The following is a 14782-nucleotide window of genomic DNA, read 5'->3' as shown; positions in this document are numbered from 1 at the left end:
TTAAAATACCAATGATTTTATTTTTCAGTAGTTCATAAATTATTTTGGTAATAAAATAAATTTATGGGAATAAATAATTGTTGAGAGAAAATAAATCTAGGTTGGCATTGGAAATTTAACACAATCATCAAGGGTAGCTAGAAGAGGATAAAGGAGAGGGAAGAATGCCCTCGCTGATGTGGCCCCCCTTCATTTTCTTTAGGCTTTGTTAGTTCTCCATTAGCTGGAAGTGGGGCTGTAACAACTTCAAATGCTGGAAAAACACTTTTAGCAAGATAACATGTGTTGATTTTGTTGAAGAATGTAACTAGTGTCGGTCATCTTAATTATATTTCAGTCATATTGTAAGGTATTTGTCAAAAGAAAGAAAAAGAAATTTTATTGTAAAAAAAATTGACTTATTAAAGCATGGGTTTCATGCTTGGGTCAATGTTTAATAGGTCAAAGCCTCCATTGTAGCCTTCTAGGCTAAGTCACATGACTCGAGGCCATGAGACACGAAGGACACGTAAATACAAGTATTCGACACGAGACACAACGACCCCGGAAACAGGACACGAGGGACACGCTATATATATATATATATATATATATATTAAAAAAATACTGAAATATAGTGCTTAATCCATATGGATATGGATCATGATGATATCTTTTTAGTATTTAGTATACACTATTTACTATTTAGTTTATTAATTTACTACATCAATGATGTTCATAGTTCAATGTTCATTGTTCATGTTATAATTTTTGTTATTAACTTCAAACAAGTTTGATCATGGTCAAACTTCACATAAGGTAGTTAATTAGTTTTCCCTCCCTTTAGACGTCGAAGGTGTAGTGAGCAATGAGCACATGACGTTGAGTTGGGATTTTAATTTCAACACACATCTATACATGGTCACTCGCGTATAATTAAGTTAAGTTCCGTAGGCTATAACACAACTTACAGGAAATTTAAGTGCTCCAAACTCTCAGCAAAGCACGCGAACGCTCGTCTCCTGCATCTCCAGGTCCAGGTCGATGTGAAGTTGTGAGCATTGCGCTCGAATCTGATGTAATTCCTCACACTGCACAACAAATTTGATTTCGGTGGCGAACAATGACAAAAAAACCCAAAAATAAACCATGTTGCAGGTTTTAAATGTCATTTTTCATGGGACATGTGTCCTAAGAACCAAAAACGTTAGGGCACGTTTTCGCCACGTCCAAAACACGTGTCTTGATTGGAGGACACGAAGAAAAACGTTTTCGACACGTTTTAGGGCACGTTTCGTGTCCGACACGTGAAATACAGGACACAAGACCCTGAGGGATGTGTCATGTGACTTAGATTCTAGGGTTTATGTCAAGAGTCCTTGTCCATATCATCATGTAATAGACCCTTCTTGGGCTTGCTTTATCAAGAAAGAAATTTATTTTTATGTAAAATGAGTCATTTAGGCCTCCTCCACCAAGTTGGCCTCAACCTAGAATAGTCGGCCTCATTGGAAGGCAGAATCCACTATGTAAAGGCAACTACTCGACCTCAATTGGAGCACATTCACAACAAGTTTGGTCTGCAATTGTTGGAGAAGAAAATAGAGTGCGGAATTCTCGAAAGGAGAAAAACGCTAGCAAAGGAGAAGAAACCCTAGTGAAGAAGTTTGAAGACCATTTTTTCTATCCTTTGACTCACACATGCAAAATTCTGAAGCTGTTGGAGGGCCAAAGTTGCAGGGCTGCAGTAGGGCTGAAATTCTGAAGCTGGGGGCTTGAAATTCAGACTTGAAGCTAGGTTGAAGTAGTTTGACAAAGGTTGACTTCTAGTGTTTGATACATCATCTTGAAAGGTTAACTTGGTGGAGGAGGAAGGTCTTTTGGTCTGGTCTAAGGTCTTGGATTGTCTCAAGTTTGATTTGAATTTACGAGTGGAAGATTTTGACTGGGTTTTCCCTTGTATAGGGGTTTTAGCCCTGGTTGAGTGCCTATATCGGGTGTCCTTGATCTTCATGTTTTATTTTGATGATTTCTTGATGAGAAGAAGATAAAAGAAGAATATAAAGAAATTAAATAAGAATCTAAGTATATCACAAGTAATTGTCAAGACAAGGAAATCTTTCTCCCTTTCTGATTTTCTAACATATTTTTGTAACTATGGTCAAACTTCGTAATGTATGTTTACGTCATTTTGAATTTGTAAAGCATATTTAATTGCTTAGAGTAGAAAGAAAATTACTTTTGTGTCAAGTCCCATTTGGACTTTCAAAAGAAAGAGATTCAAATTTTTGAAATTAATTTTGTGGCTCCAAAATGTAAAATCAGCCTCCTAGTCAAGTTGGCCTTCTCAAAAAGTCATGTTGACTCCAACAAGGGACACACCATTCGGCCCAAGGAATAAATATATAAAGGGCTAACTCATTCCTCCATCAAGTGAAGATATGACTTGCATCTTCTGAGGTAACTTTGGCCCACTCTAAGGCAGTCTGTGGCAGTCTGAGGCTGTTAGTAGCTCGCAATTGTGGCAATCATTAGCTCGCATCTGTGGTAGTCATTAGCTCGCATCTGTGGCAGTGTGTAGTTTGCTTTTGTGACATCTATAACTTGCATTTTCTGAGGTTATTTTTAGATGGTCTGAGGCCAGCGAAGGGCCTATTATGTGCAACAAATACTACACTTTAACGCAATGAAAATCAAAAGTCTATGGTAGCGGGAGGCATGACTCGGAGGTATTTTGGATCTGTTCTGAGGCATATATATTCGAAATTCTGAGGCAACAAAAGTTCCTTCTAAGGTCAACAAATAGTCTACTATGAGGCTGGAAAGAAGGTTGACCTCTGAGGTTGTGAAGAGGCAAGAATATAGGGTGTTTCCATGGGCTAGATTGACTTGACTAAGAGGATGTGCCTTAAACCAGGTTTGGCCTAGTTGTTGACTTGGATGTGTCTCTGTTGAATTGAAGAATTCTCTATTGAAAGGGTTGCTGGGTTTTTCCCCATGAGGGTTTTCCCAAGGTAAATTTCTGTGTTCTTGTGTCGATGTCTCTTTATGATCTCACTGTCTAAAATATTGTACTGTTGGTGTCTTATGTATAATTTGCTGAATGATGAAATTATGGATGGAATAAATGTCTAAAAGAATTGTATCATCAAAAGGAATTATCAGTTTAGAAGACTCTCTAAAATCAACATGGTATCAGAGCAAAGGGTTAAAAAGCAGTCCTAGAATGGAAGTCTTTTTCTGGTTTAAAAGCATACCAAAATGATGTCGAGTTAGCCTATTTCTCTGGCAGGGCCGAAATACTTTCAATATTATGCTTTTTAGGAAAACAATGGTACTCCAAGAAGCCTCTTGAGGCCAATGATTTAATATTGATAAGAAGTCTGGTGTAAACCTTGTCATCCCAAAACCTCATAGATCAAGAAGGTTGCAATAAGGTTGAAGTCTGCATAAAATTCTTGTTCTGGTCACCATTTTGAGGGCATAAGTTAATAATAAAAGGTGCGTTGTATAAACCTTAGTGTCTCAGCCTGAAATTTCAGAAATATTGTACCACAGATTGATCTCTATTCAAAAGGGACTGAGAAGTCTTTAAATAAGTCGCAAATTTGTTAAGGAGTTTTGAAAAGGAGTTCGCAAATTGGGATTGATTTCTCTTACTTGATAATTGCTTGTGAATATTTGTTGGCTTCTTATATCTTTTATTATTTTCTTTTCATCAAACAATTACTAAAACATAAAATCATGAAGATCACAAGAAACATAGAACACAAAGATGTAGGCTCCAAGTCAGGGCAAGATCCCACGAGGGGGAAAACCCAACCAACTTCTCTTCTTATAGAATCAGATCGAAGTGAGAAATCCAAGACCCAAAAACCAAGACCAAGACCTCCCACGGGACCCAAGTCAACCCTCCTTCAAACCTTCCTCAACCAAGTCAAATCCAACCAAGTCAATGATGGTCAGTGCTCTTCAAATTTGGTCAAACTCTGATTTTCAGCCCTGCAATTATTCCTGAAATTTTTGGCCCCTGCAATAGTTTGGAATTTCGCACGTGTGGCAGAAATTAGGGTAGAATAGGGCAAGTTTATCTCTCCTTTGACCTTTGCTCTTTCTTCTTTGATTCTCGCTCTCTCTCCTTTGACTTTTGCTTTTCTTCTTATACTTTCTTGCACAAAAATCGATGTTATTGTTGTGTCTAAATGAAGTCAAATTGCATTGTATTTATACACATTCAGGAGGTTGAATAGGTCCCTTTCTGGGCCGACTTGTTTAGGCAAGGCCAACTTGGTCTTATGGGGACAAAGGACTTTTTTTGACTCAAAATAATTTTTTTGTTTCTCTTACAAATAGTCCAAATGACAATTTTTCTTCTGACTCAATAAACCCTAGAAGCATGAAGAACATGCTTAACTAATGAAATAATAATAATACTAAAAATTGCTTTTTCTTCTTTTAGCTTTTTACATGAAATATATTTTGATGCAAGTACAATGATAATTATGAAGACCGAAGCTAGTTACATTTTTCAACAAAAATATCTCCTCTACTGGTTTTCCCTTTGGGGTTTTTTTCCAAGGCCTTTGCCTTTGTGTCTACTTTCATGGTTTGCTGCTGTTGTTTTGAAGTTCAACAATTAAGTAAGATATTCAATGGTAATTTTTGTTCTAAGTTCAACTTCTGCTTTTATGTGTGAGCAACAAATATAAATGAGTAGTAAACTGCGATAGACTTAGTGAAACTTAATATCAATGATTGGGTTAGTTAAAAACTTACAGGCTTATCTTGGCATATTTTAGTTGGTTGGCTTGTAACCCTAATTTTCTTTTTCTGCACTGAAAATAAAACTTGTCTAGGGGCTTTTAGAAAGAAATTTAAAGAGGTAAACCTCATATAAATAGTGACCTCATTCATTTTGATCATTATCACTTGTGGAAAACTCGATCTCTCTTAGAGATTTCAGCCTAGCTATTGTACTTTGCTACTTTGTGTAGATGTGATCTTTTGTGGATATTTGGCTTTTGGAAACTAGTGCTTGTTGTGAGACGTTATTTTGGGATAAAGAAGGCTTGTTTTGAGATATCTTGTGAGTACTTTTTATTGGATATCTTTCATGATTATTGCATGTAATAAATATTGCTAGGGTTTCTATGTTCCATGTCTAAATGCTTTTGTTTATATGAAATACTTGCTGAATTTCGCATGGTTTAATTTGTTTCCTTGGACATCTGTAGAGAACCTCCTATAGTGCTTTCCTCTAGCAAATTTATCTCCTCATAAAGTGATAGTTGGGCTTAGCAAGTGGCATGTGTGCCACCTCTAGGTGACACATCAATCCAATAAACCTCAAGATGTTTGCAACATGCCCTTGAAGTGATGGATCAACCTTCAACCAAGATGAGTGGAGTATCATAAATAATATTAATGTGCCAAAAATAGTCCCCCAATGCTAGATTGCCCCTTCAACAACCTTATGAATGTGGTCTCCAAAGTGTAACCACTCCTCAAAAAAGGTGTTTCAATGGCCATATTTCAAGAGTGAGGAGTCAACCAATTAACAATGTCATCAATCCACATGCAAAAGGCCAATTAACTCCATGGAGGAAAGGGAAAGCCCATCCCTTATGCAAATAAGTAATATAAAATGTGAAGATCCCTCAACATATGTGTCAATGAAGGTGAGTGCTCCACTTAAATCCATGCTTCTGATTGTAATAAACCAATCCAAGTGTGAAAGCAATCCACATAAGCAAGGGTGTCTATGCAATAAGCCTCCACACTAGTCAAATTATGTCAAACTAGCTACTGAGAGGGTTAGGATCACCTAAACATGTGTGCACAATTGGAGGGCTCCACTAAGAGTGATAGTCGATGTCATCAGAAAGTGCTCGTAAGTTTCAAAAATCTCTAGTCAAGCTAGTGTGTTCAGACCCTGTGGTTCAAACTACTCTAATCCATATCAAATAAGACCCCTGAAATGATTGGAACCATGTGAAAAGTACTCTCCAAAAATGTGATGTCAACAATACCAAGATCTAATCCACAAGTAAAATAAAATCCATAGTGCTTGGGCACTCTTCAACTAAGCTCATGTGTCATTAAACACCACTAAACCACATCCAAGCCTAGTCATGTAATGACTACAACAACACAGGAAAAGGAGACCCATAGTATGTCAATAGCCAACCACTGGAGATCTAATATGTTCTAGGGGCATAGCCAGATAAATGTGCAAGGACAACTTTCCTCAAGGCACCGCACACTCATTATTGGCGGTCATTGGACATGCCACAAGGGAAGAGTGGAGGAAAGTATGTGTATCCATAACAATGCTCCTGTATCCATGAAGCAGTCCATCAGTTCCATGCCACAAGTCTGTGTCATGTCTGATGTGTTGAGAAGTGTAGCTTGGGAGGTACTCCCACAACCCTTAGGGTACTGGTTTTGTGTGGAGTTGACCCATAAAAAAGTGGTTTTGTGGGCAATGTACCCAAGTGGTGGGCTTTGGACACATGTTGGTGGGCTAAAGACCCAAAGTAAATTCATTATTTATTCCATTGGTTGCAAGAGGGCACCTTTGATGGGCTAAAGGGGCACCTAAGGCTACAATGGAGAGGGCTTATGTCAAATGAAAATAATTTTATTTCTTATGCTAATTGTGTTTGAGCATGTAGGCTCAGGTCGTCTTGGGCCAAGGACATGATCCTTGGTGGCAAATTGACTCCACCAAGAACAATATTTATAGAAGTAAAGTTGAGCTCATTGACACAAAACATTGCAATTCATTTTGTGTATGAACATTAGCCTATGAAGAAGCTGCAGACCTGGAAATAAGGACGAGTTTGGATAAGGGACGAGTTTATTGTGTGGTCTGTTTGCTTGAGGAGAGTTCTGTGCCAAGTGATCTCTGTCTTTTGGTAATTAAGAGGCTACTGGATGTGATAATGTCTATGTCCTTTGAAGAGGGCCGAAAGGTCTGTTTCAGGACAATGATTAGGGCTGAGTTCAAACGCAGGAGGCCACAGGGTATAATAGAGGGTCCAAGTTGAGTTTAAGGAGCCGCAGATGTTTTCTTTAGGGCGAGTGGCCTCAGGGATTGTGTGGTCTGTTTGCTTGAGGAGAGTTCTGTGCCAAGTGATCTCTGTCTTTTGGTAATTAAGAGGCTACTGGACGTGATAATGTCGGCGTTCCTTTGAAGAGGGCTGAAAGGTCTGTTTCAGGACAATGATTAGGGCCGAGTTCAAACGCAGGAGGCCACAGGGTATAAGAGAGGGTCCAAGTTGAGTTTAAGGAGCCACAGAGGTTTTCTTTAGGGCCGAGTGGCCTCAGCGATCTAGTGACACATCTGAATTTCTTCAGACCTGGGCAGAGGTTAGAAATGAAGGAATATGGCTATGTTCTGTAGTAGATGATTGCAGAGATTTATGCTTGAAGGTCTGTCCACTAAGTTGTGTGTGGACAGAGTTTGGAAGTGCTGTTATACAGTGGTATAGGAGGTGCAAACCCACTGTGAGAAAGCTGATATTTGAGCCTATGTTCAGTGACTTTGGAGCAGCATAGTCATTGTGTGAAGGCAGATTTGTGGAGCTGAAGTGTGGAAGTGTTTTGGAGCACAAAAACCCTTGTGAGAAGCTTGTTGTGCAGAGGTATTGGAGGAGCAATAACTCTGTGATTATAGGTGGCAGAGGACCCGCCAGGTGTTCAAGACAAGTGGAGTGAAAGGGATGTAGTCAAGTGCCTCAAGTAAGTCAAGTTTGTTCTTGTTCTTGGGCGGATTGATAGTCAAACGTTGTTGACTTCAAGCCCTAGTTTTCCTTGTATCAGGGCTAATTGTAAGGGCCATGATCGCTGGTATGGGAGCCCTATGTTTGTTGTATTAAAGTTGTAATATAAACAAGTTTTGGGTCTGAAAATTATTGCGTACTTTATTAGTTCACTGCTCTTACATTTCTGCTGTGGAAAATGCTTGGAGTTGTGTGTATTTCAGTGTGTTTGTGATAGTGTTTTAGACATAGACCGGATTCTGAAGTACAAGGGAAAAATCAACACGATGAAAATCACAATGGATGTAATGAAAGTCACAAGGTGAAACCTCATGCAATATGAGGGTTAATGAGATTGATGGAATTGCAGATATTCAATTGTTAACATTACAAAAACTCGGCAGCAGTGGAGGTATTTAAGGGTGCTGAATCCATTCTTGCATTATGTCCAACAATTTCAACAATCCAAAGGTGTGATTTCAGCAAAGATTTGATTGTGGGAATCCCATGATGGAAAATTGGAAAAAGACAATATTGCAGAATGTTTAGTCTTCTTCCTTATCTTCTAACCTTAACAGTTATCATTACAATGGTCTGAAGTCACTAGCATTATGTGTATAAATATTAATGACTCCTTTAATGATACCTAACATGAATTTTTAAAAGTGGTATCACTCTAACGGAAAGATTATGGTGCCATTCCGTAGACTCGTTCTTTGATATGCTGTAGTTCCCTTGTTATCTAGTTTATGCAGTTTATTGTATTCAATTGCAAGTTCAATTTAATGATTTTACTTTTATGCATTGCTGTGGTATAATTATATATTTTTGATTTCTAATTTCCTATCATTGCTTGGTAGCCTCTTAAAAGATTTTCCTCCTTATATCGTTTCTTTTTGGGTGTGCATCAGTTACAAGTTCAGCTGGGAAAGACTTATTATAGTCCTCGAAATATCTTATTTTTTTTACTTCTTTGATTCAGAAAATGCTTTTGCATTTGTGTACCGAGAAATCAGGCAAGAGTTATCATCTTCTGATCAACAAAATTCAGTGTCAAATACAACTGCAAAAAGAAAAGCCCCCATTGCAGGTACATTGCTTACCGTTTTTTCACTGTTACAAATACCAATGAAAAGTTATCTCTAAATTGAGTGTGAGGTTATATGCAGTTTGTGATCAGATTTTTCTAAATTGTTTTGAAAGGTCATTTTTGTACAAAAACTATTTTTAGCAGACCTAGGTTTTTGCCCTTATAATGCAAGAAAAACAAATGGATTTGACTATAAGAGTGCCACAACTATGAATGTTGATAAAAGGAAAAACTTAATTTTATTAATCTCCAACAAATGACTACAAAAGTAGGACAATGGGAAAGAAAGTGAAAAGACTGCAACATAAATAAGTATCTAGCTAAGCAAATTGCATAGTCTGACCAAAAAGTACATATAACAATGGTATAAATTCCAAGATACAATGAGAGAGTCAAAGATTGGAAATCTTGGTGGAGAGAGAGTCTTGATGAATGAGGACAATGGAGGCATTGTCATGCTGTCAGAGTTGTTAGGCATCATGATGAAATGGCACTATATGATCTTGGGGATGGGTTTGGGTTGGGGGAGGCGAGTGGGTGGAAGGGGTGGCTGTGAGGAATTCCAAAGAAACCTTGGATAAAACCTTGACTTCTCAATTGAATCTCATGGTTAGTTTAATGTGCAGGGGGCACCTTGCTTTAGAACCCTCCATAGCTGGTCCGTCTGTCACTCTAATGATATCGAGTTTGTGGCTTGGTCTAATAACTATAAATTTCCCTCATAAAATCTGGTTAGCCACTTGGGTGGGAAGGTTGAGATTTGGGTTCTTGGAGCTGTATCTAAAATACTTTGAAGATTTGTTGTCACTTGTTGCTTGGGTTTGGCAGGGCAACATATGTTGAAAAATGGATAGTGGCAACTATTAATCTTATTTTCCTTAACCTTGATATTTGCTTGTGAATCTTATTTACCTTTTTTAGTTCCTTTAGGTAGATCTTTTAATCTAACAATATCAAGAACAATAATCACAACAACAGAGGACACATATATTAGGCTCTCAGCCAGGGCAAAACCCTTCCAAGGGGAAAAACATAGAAACTCCTCTTCTTAAACTCTGCTTCAAATGAGATACAAAGACCCAAACCCTAGACTGAGTCCTTCTTCTAGTACCAAGTCGGCCCTTCCTTCATTCTGCACCAACTAACTTCAATATTGCAACTTCGACTCACTAGCTTCACTACTGCAACTCGTCCTGCAACTTGACCCTGCAATTTCGGCCTTGCAGCTTCTATGGTAACCCTAATCCAACCTCCTCCTGAGACCTTCCTGGAGCAAGACAACTCTCCCAAGGTCGACGAGGTCAATATAGGGTTTCCTCCCTTCCAACTACAAGATTCTGCACTTCGTCCTCCTGCAATTTGGACCTGCAACTTCAACCTCCTTCTGCAGCACGAGAAACCCTGGAACTTCTCATTTGTGAGAGAGAGAAAGCCCAAAACCAAGATATTTTGTCCTTCTTTCTTTTCTTAGACCTTCGCTCCCCTTCTTCCAGTTTCCTAGCTACAGATCGAACTCCTTTTTGATAGATCGAACTTGTGTAAAGAGTGTGTCAAACGAAGTCAAACTACTCCTTTATATAACCTTCTCAAGGGGTCGAATTCCCTCCTTTAGGCTGACTTAATGTTCTTAGGGCCGACTTGTACTTTGGAGCTTTTCGAACTTTCTAGACTCAAAAATAATTTTTTTGACAAATATATTTTTGCCCAGAAGGTTCTTATAAACATGATGTTGACTCCTTTGACTCAAGACAATAAATCCTAAGACATAACAAACCCTAGAAGCATGAAGAACATGCTTTTACCTAGAAGACCATCAATAATGAGCATGAAACCCATGCTTTAATAATAACTTTTCTTTTCTTTTCTTGTTTGTTACATAGGATACATATTGAAAGGAGTACAACAATTATGAAGATCGAAACTAGTTACATTTCTCAACAACATAATAGTATGAGGTGATCCTCTTGGTGGTCACATGGAAAGGCAAGGTGTGCAAGAATTGAAATCTATGGATAAATAGCTCCTTGATGAATAGGGCTACGCATCTTTGATTGCGATCTTAGAAGTGGAGAAAGAGCTCCCTGAGTCCCTTTAAAGGTTATAATAATATCCTTTGATCTTATTGTATAAGGGGCACTTGAAATTTGGGGTGCATCTTTACATTCCATTGTTGTAAGTGGCACATTTGGTAGATCTTGTCTAGCCATGAGTTATGGTGATTGGTCTCCACCTGGAGTCTAACCCAAAGGGTTCCTAAGTGAGTTCATCTAGTGTCTCCAAGTGTATGGGGGACAAACAATGACACTATCCCACAACCCCACAAGGTGTTGTAGATAGAAATTATCTTCAAGCCTAGGAGATTTTTGAAGGTAACCTAGATTTATAATCTATAGATATCCTCCTCTCCGATGGCTCGATTAAGCTCTTGCCTTGTTGGAAAGAGGTGGCCTCGCTCATTTGAGTATATGAGTGGGGTAGATGCTTTAGAGAATGGTCATCTGCAGGGAAAGTAGAGAGGCCTTTTAGTACCATCCCTGATCATCATGAGGCATCTAGATACTATAACGATAATTTGACAATAATAATGCACTAAGAAGGTGTGGCCAAGGATTAGGTTTCCCTTGCTGTTGAGAATCTTGTGGTTCCCATGCAATTCCTTAGTTCCTCCCTCTAATCTCTCTTTCTAAAAGTATCAACAATTGAGTTCTTTACAGTGTTCCATAGGGACACGTCCCCCACGGTGGGGTGCAAGCACCTCTCACACCTGACACACCTGGGACAGGGGGACGTATGGGGAAATGTTTTCCCACGTCCCCCTTTTGGGTAGACACAGGGTGACATAGGGGGGAACATTTCCCTAGTGTGGGGGACACGACTCTCCAAAAAGGGTGCTTTTGGGTGCCCCCCCCAAGAGAGGACTAGGCGCCCCCCCAAGAGAGGACTAGGCCCCAAGAGAGGACTAGGCGCCCCCCTTAAGAGAGGACTAGGCGCCCCCCCCCCCTTAATTTTGCTTGAAAACAATAATTTATGAGTGGGGAAGCTTAATATTCAACCCTAGGGCCCTACTAATGCTATATAATTAATGGTAATGTTAAATTCTTAAAGTAAAAGTACTTAAGTTTTTAACATTACCATGAAATGACTCGAGATGTTTGAGAGTGGTTCCAACCTCATCAAACTTCATATGGAGAAAATAGAATTTCATATCCCTTTCAAAATTCAACAGAGTTAACAATTTTTAGGATTTCAGGATTTGGGGGATTGTAATGTTTCAATTGGATTCTATCAAGTATGAGGGTCTGGAACTAATATTTAATCTAGAGCACCAAGCCCAAAAGCACAAGATTTTAGGATTGGGGGGATTGTAATGTTTCCATTGGATTCTATCAAGTATGAGGGTCTGGAACTAATATTTAATCTAGAGCACCAAGCCCAAAAGCACCCCTTGTGAGGGGGGACATATCCCCCTCAATTTTGTCTAATAACCCTTCAAATTTAAAAAAAAGAAAAGAAATATACATAACAAATATCAGAACCTAAACTAATTTGCAATCCCTAACTCACTCATTCGACTTACCAAGCTTACCTCTACTTGGCTTACCACACAATGCTATCCGACTTACCATGTTAAAATTGGCAACCAGGGCAAAACTTCATGTGGGTCATCGTATTCATGGCTGATAATATTTTTATTAGATTCCTCTCGTCGAGAGGTGTATGATTGATATAAAGATCATTCGATTCCGATAAGTATTCATGGAGATATGAATTTATTTTGATTATGGAATTATTATCAAGCCGACCTACAACTCATGTAGGCTCAGAAGCCCAACAGTCGCATCTATTCACCCACCAACGTTGTGTATAAATATAAGAGGACTTTTCCTCATTTGGACTCACTCATCTCATCACATCTCTCTCTCTCTCTCTACTGCGCAGATATGAGTCTCTTCTCTACTGCGCTGAAATGGGTCTCTTTCTCTCACACATGTGAAGCCGGAAACTACTGAAACTGAAGCTGCAACTGCAGAAGTAAAGATTGACTTACGTGGCCTAGAAGATCTCCTCTTTGGAAGTGCACTGTAGGTTGATCTGAACCTCCTTTGAAAGCCGCAACTTTTGGTGGTGGAATGAAGTCAATCCGACGAACGGTTTGCAAGATATCGACTGCCCTAGTTTGAAGCCGGAAACTGCTGAAACTGAAGCTGCAACTGCAGAAGTAAAGATTGACTTGCGTGGCCTAGAAGATCTCCTCATCTAAACTGTGCTGTAGGTTCATCTGAACCTCCTCTGGAAGCCAAAACTTTTGGTGGTGGAATGAAGTCAATCCGATTGTCGGTTTGTGAGATATGGTCTGCCCTAGTTTGATAATGAAGCCGCTAATGCTGATGCTACTGATCTAGGGTTTGCTACTGCTGATATGAATCAGATTTATTGTACTATTTCTCTCTGCTGAATTATTGAAGATAAAAGAAGATTTGATCAAAGGGTTTCCCCACACATTGTGGGGTTTGTCCCTGGCTAGCCGCCACATCTTGTGTCTCTTGTCTTGGCTTGTTTTCTGTCGATCGTTTAATGTTCTATCTGCACTTTACTTTATGTACATGTGATTGCTAATCGGTGGAATATAATAAGAAAAAGAAGTAAATTGTTATAAGCATAGAACATACCATAACTTAACATGGTATCAGAGCTGAGGTGAAGACAAAGCCCGAGCAAGAGCAAGAACAATCATTGAAGAGAAGATTGGCAAGGCTATCCTAAAAGAACTATGGGGTCCTCAACACTCTTTCCTGTCGAAGACAAGCTCCGTGAGAAAGCTGACTATCACGGATGGAAGATGTCTATCGATCTAACCCTTGAAGATCAAGGAGTGCTGGACCATGTAAGAGGCAATATTGTTGAGCCTTCATCAAATGCATCTGCTGCTGCCTGGAACAAATGGAAAAATGGAGAAGTCAAAACAAAGAAGATCATCCGGGACTCTATCGACAAGCGCTTGGTGGCCTACATCTCTGATCTAGACACCTCCAAGGAAATCTACGACAGACTGGTGAGTTTATTTAAAGTTAATGATGCAAATCAAGTTTTGTTTCTTAGAAATAAGCTGAGGGAAATCAAGAAGGGTAAAGATGAAAGTATGCAAGCATACTTCTTAAGAATCACCGAGATCAAGAACGATCTCCTATCTATTGGGGAAACTATTACTGACAGAGAAATGGCACTCACAACTCTTGGAGGATTGCCATTTGAATGGTATGTGTTCAGGACTACTCTTCTGAACAATAATGTAATTCCTAGTTTCGAGGAATTAATGGTTAGATGCATTCAAGAACAAACAAGGGTAGAAGAGCAGGAAATGCCCTTGCCTAAAGGTCCTCCTTTTCTTCTCATGCTTAGAAAAGAAATAATTCTGGGTCTAAATCGAAAAGAAAGGCTGGATTTAAGGGTGGAAGAAAAGGACGATGTTTCATTTGCGATAAAGCAAGTCACTATGTATGAGATCATGATCATCATGAGGAATGAGATCATGGACATAAAGGGCAACATGAGATCATGGACATATAGGATAGCATGATAATGATGCACACTAGTTTGAGCAGCATTATGATGGATAAAATCATGGACATGGGCAGCATGATGATAATCATGATTAGAGAAGCATGGTACAATATGTAGTGATGCAACTCGAAATCCCTCTGATGGCAATCAAAGGAATGACAAATTCAACAGCAAAGGTAAGAGGAGAGCTGGGAATCAAGGAAGAGGACAAGCATTCAAGAAGGCTAGAAATTCTAGGATGTATTAAATGCACCTGACCTCAAAAGGAACCTAATGTCCATCTTGTCAATGGAAGACAGAGGCTACAAGGTAACCTTCAGCAATGGCAAGGTATGTATATGGAAAAATAATGTTAAAGATGCCTTTACTCTTGGGTTTAGTGTTGATT

The 14782-nt window shown here is 39.0% G+C and overlaps 1 protein-coding gene across 3 annotated transcripts in view; it reads left to right on the top strand.

Moving 5' to 3' along the window:
* Nucleotides 1-14782, top strand: part of LOC149220266 (SMAD/FHA domain-containing protein) — a 291504-nt gene that overhangs the window by 113800 nt on the left and 162922 nt on the right. For 2 of the 3 annotated variants that reach the window (XM_089384733.1, XM_089384732.1), the window contains exon 4: nucleotides 8725-8832. The exons of the other annotated variant lie outside the window; for it this stretch is intronic. In XM_089384733.1, the coding sequence (XP_089240859.1) occupies nucleotides 8725-8832 (108 nt within the window). The remainder of the gene's footprint in view (nucleotides 1-8724; nucleotides 8833-14782) is intronic. 3 annotated transcript variants of the gene reach the window in all.

The sequence above is a fragment of the Pinus tabuliformis genome, chromosome Q (genome assembly GCF_031772625.1).
Source record: "Pinus tabuliformis cultivar Carrire ecotype Pingquan chromosome Q, CPIR1, whole genome shotgun sequence".
NCBI classification, from domain to species: Eukaryota; Viridiplantae; Streptophyta; class Pinopsida; order Pinales; family Pinaceae; genus Pinus; species Pinus tabuliformis.
The sequence above is the reverse complement of the archived record's forward strand: the minus strand, read 5'-3'. Positions and strand labels throughout refer to the sequence as shown.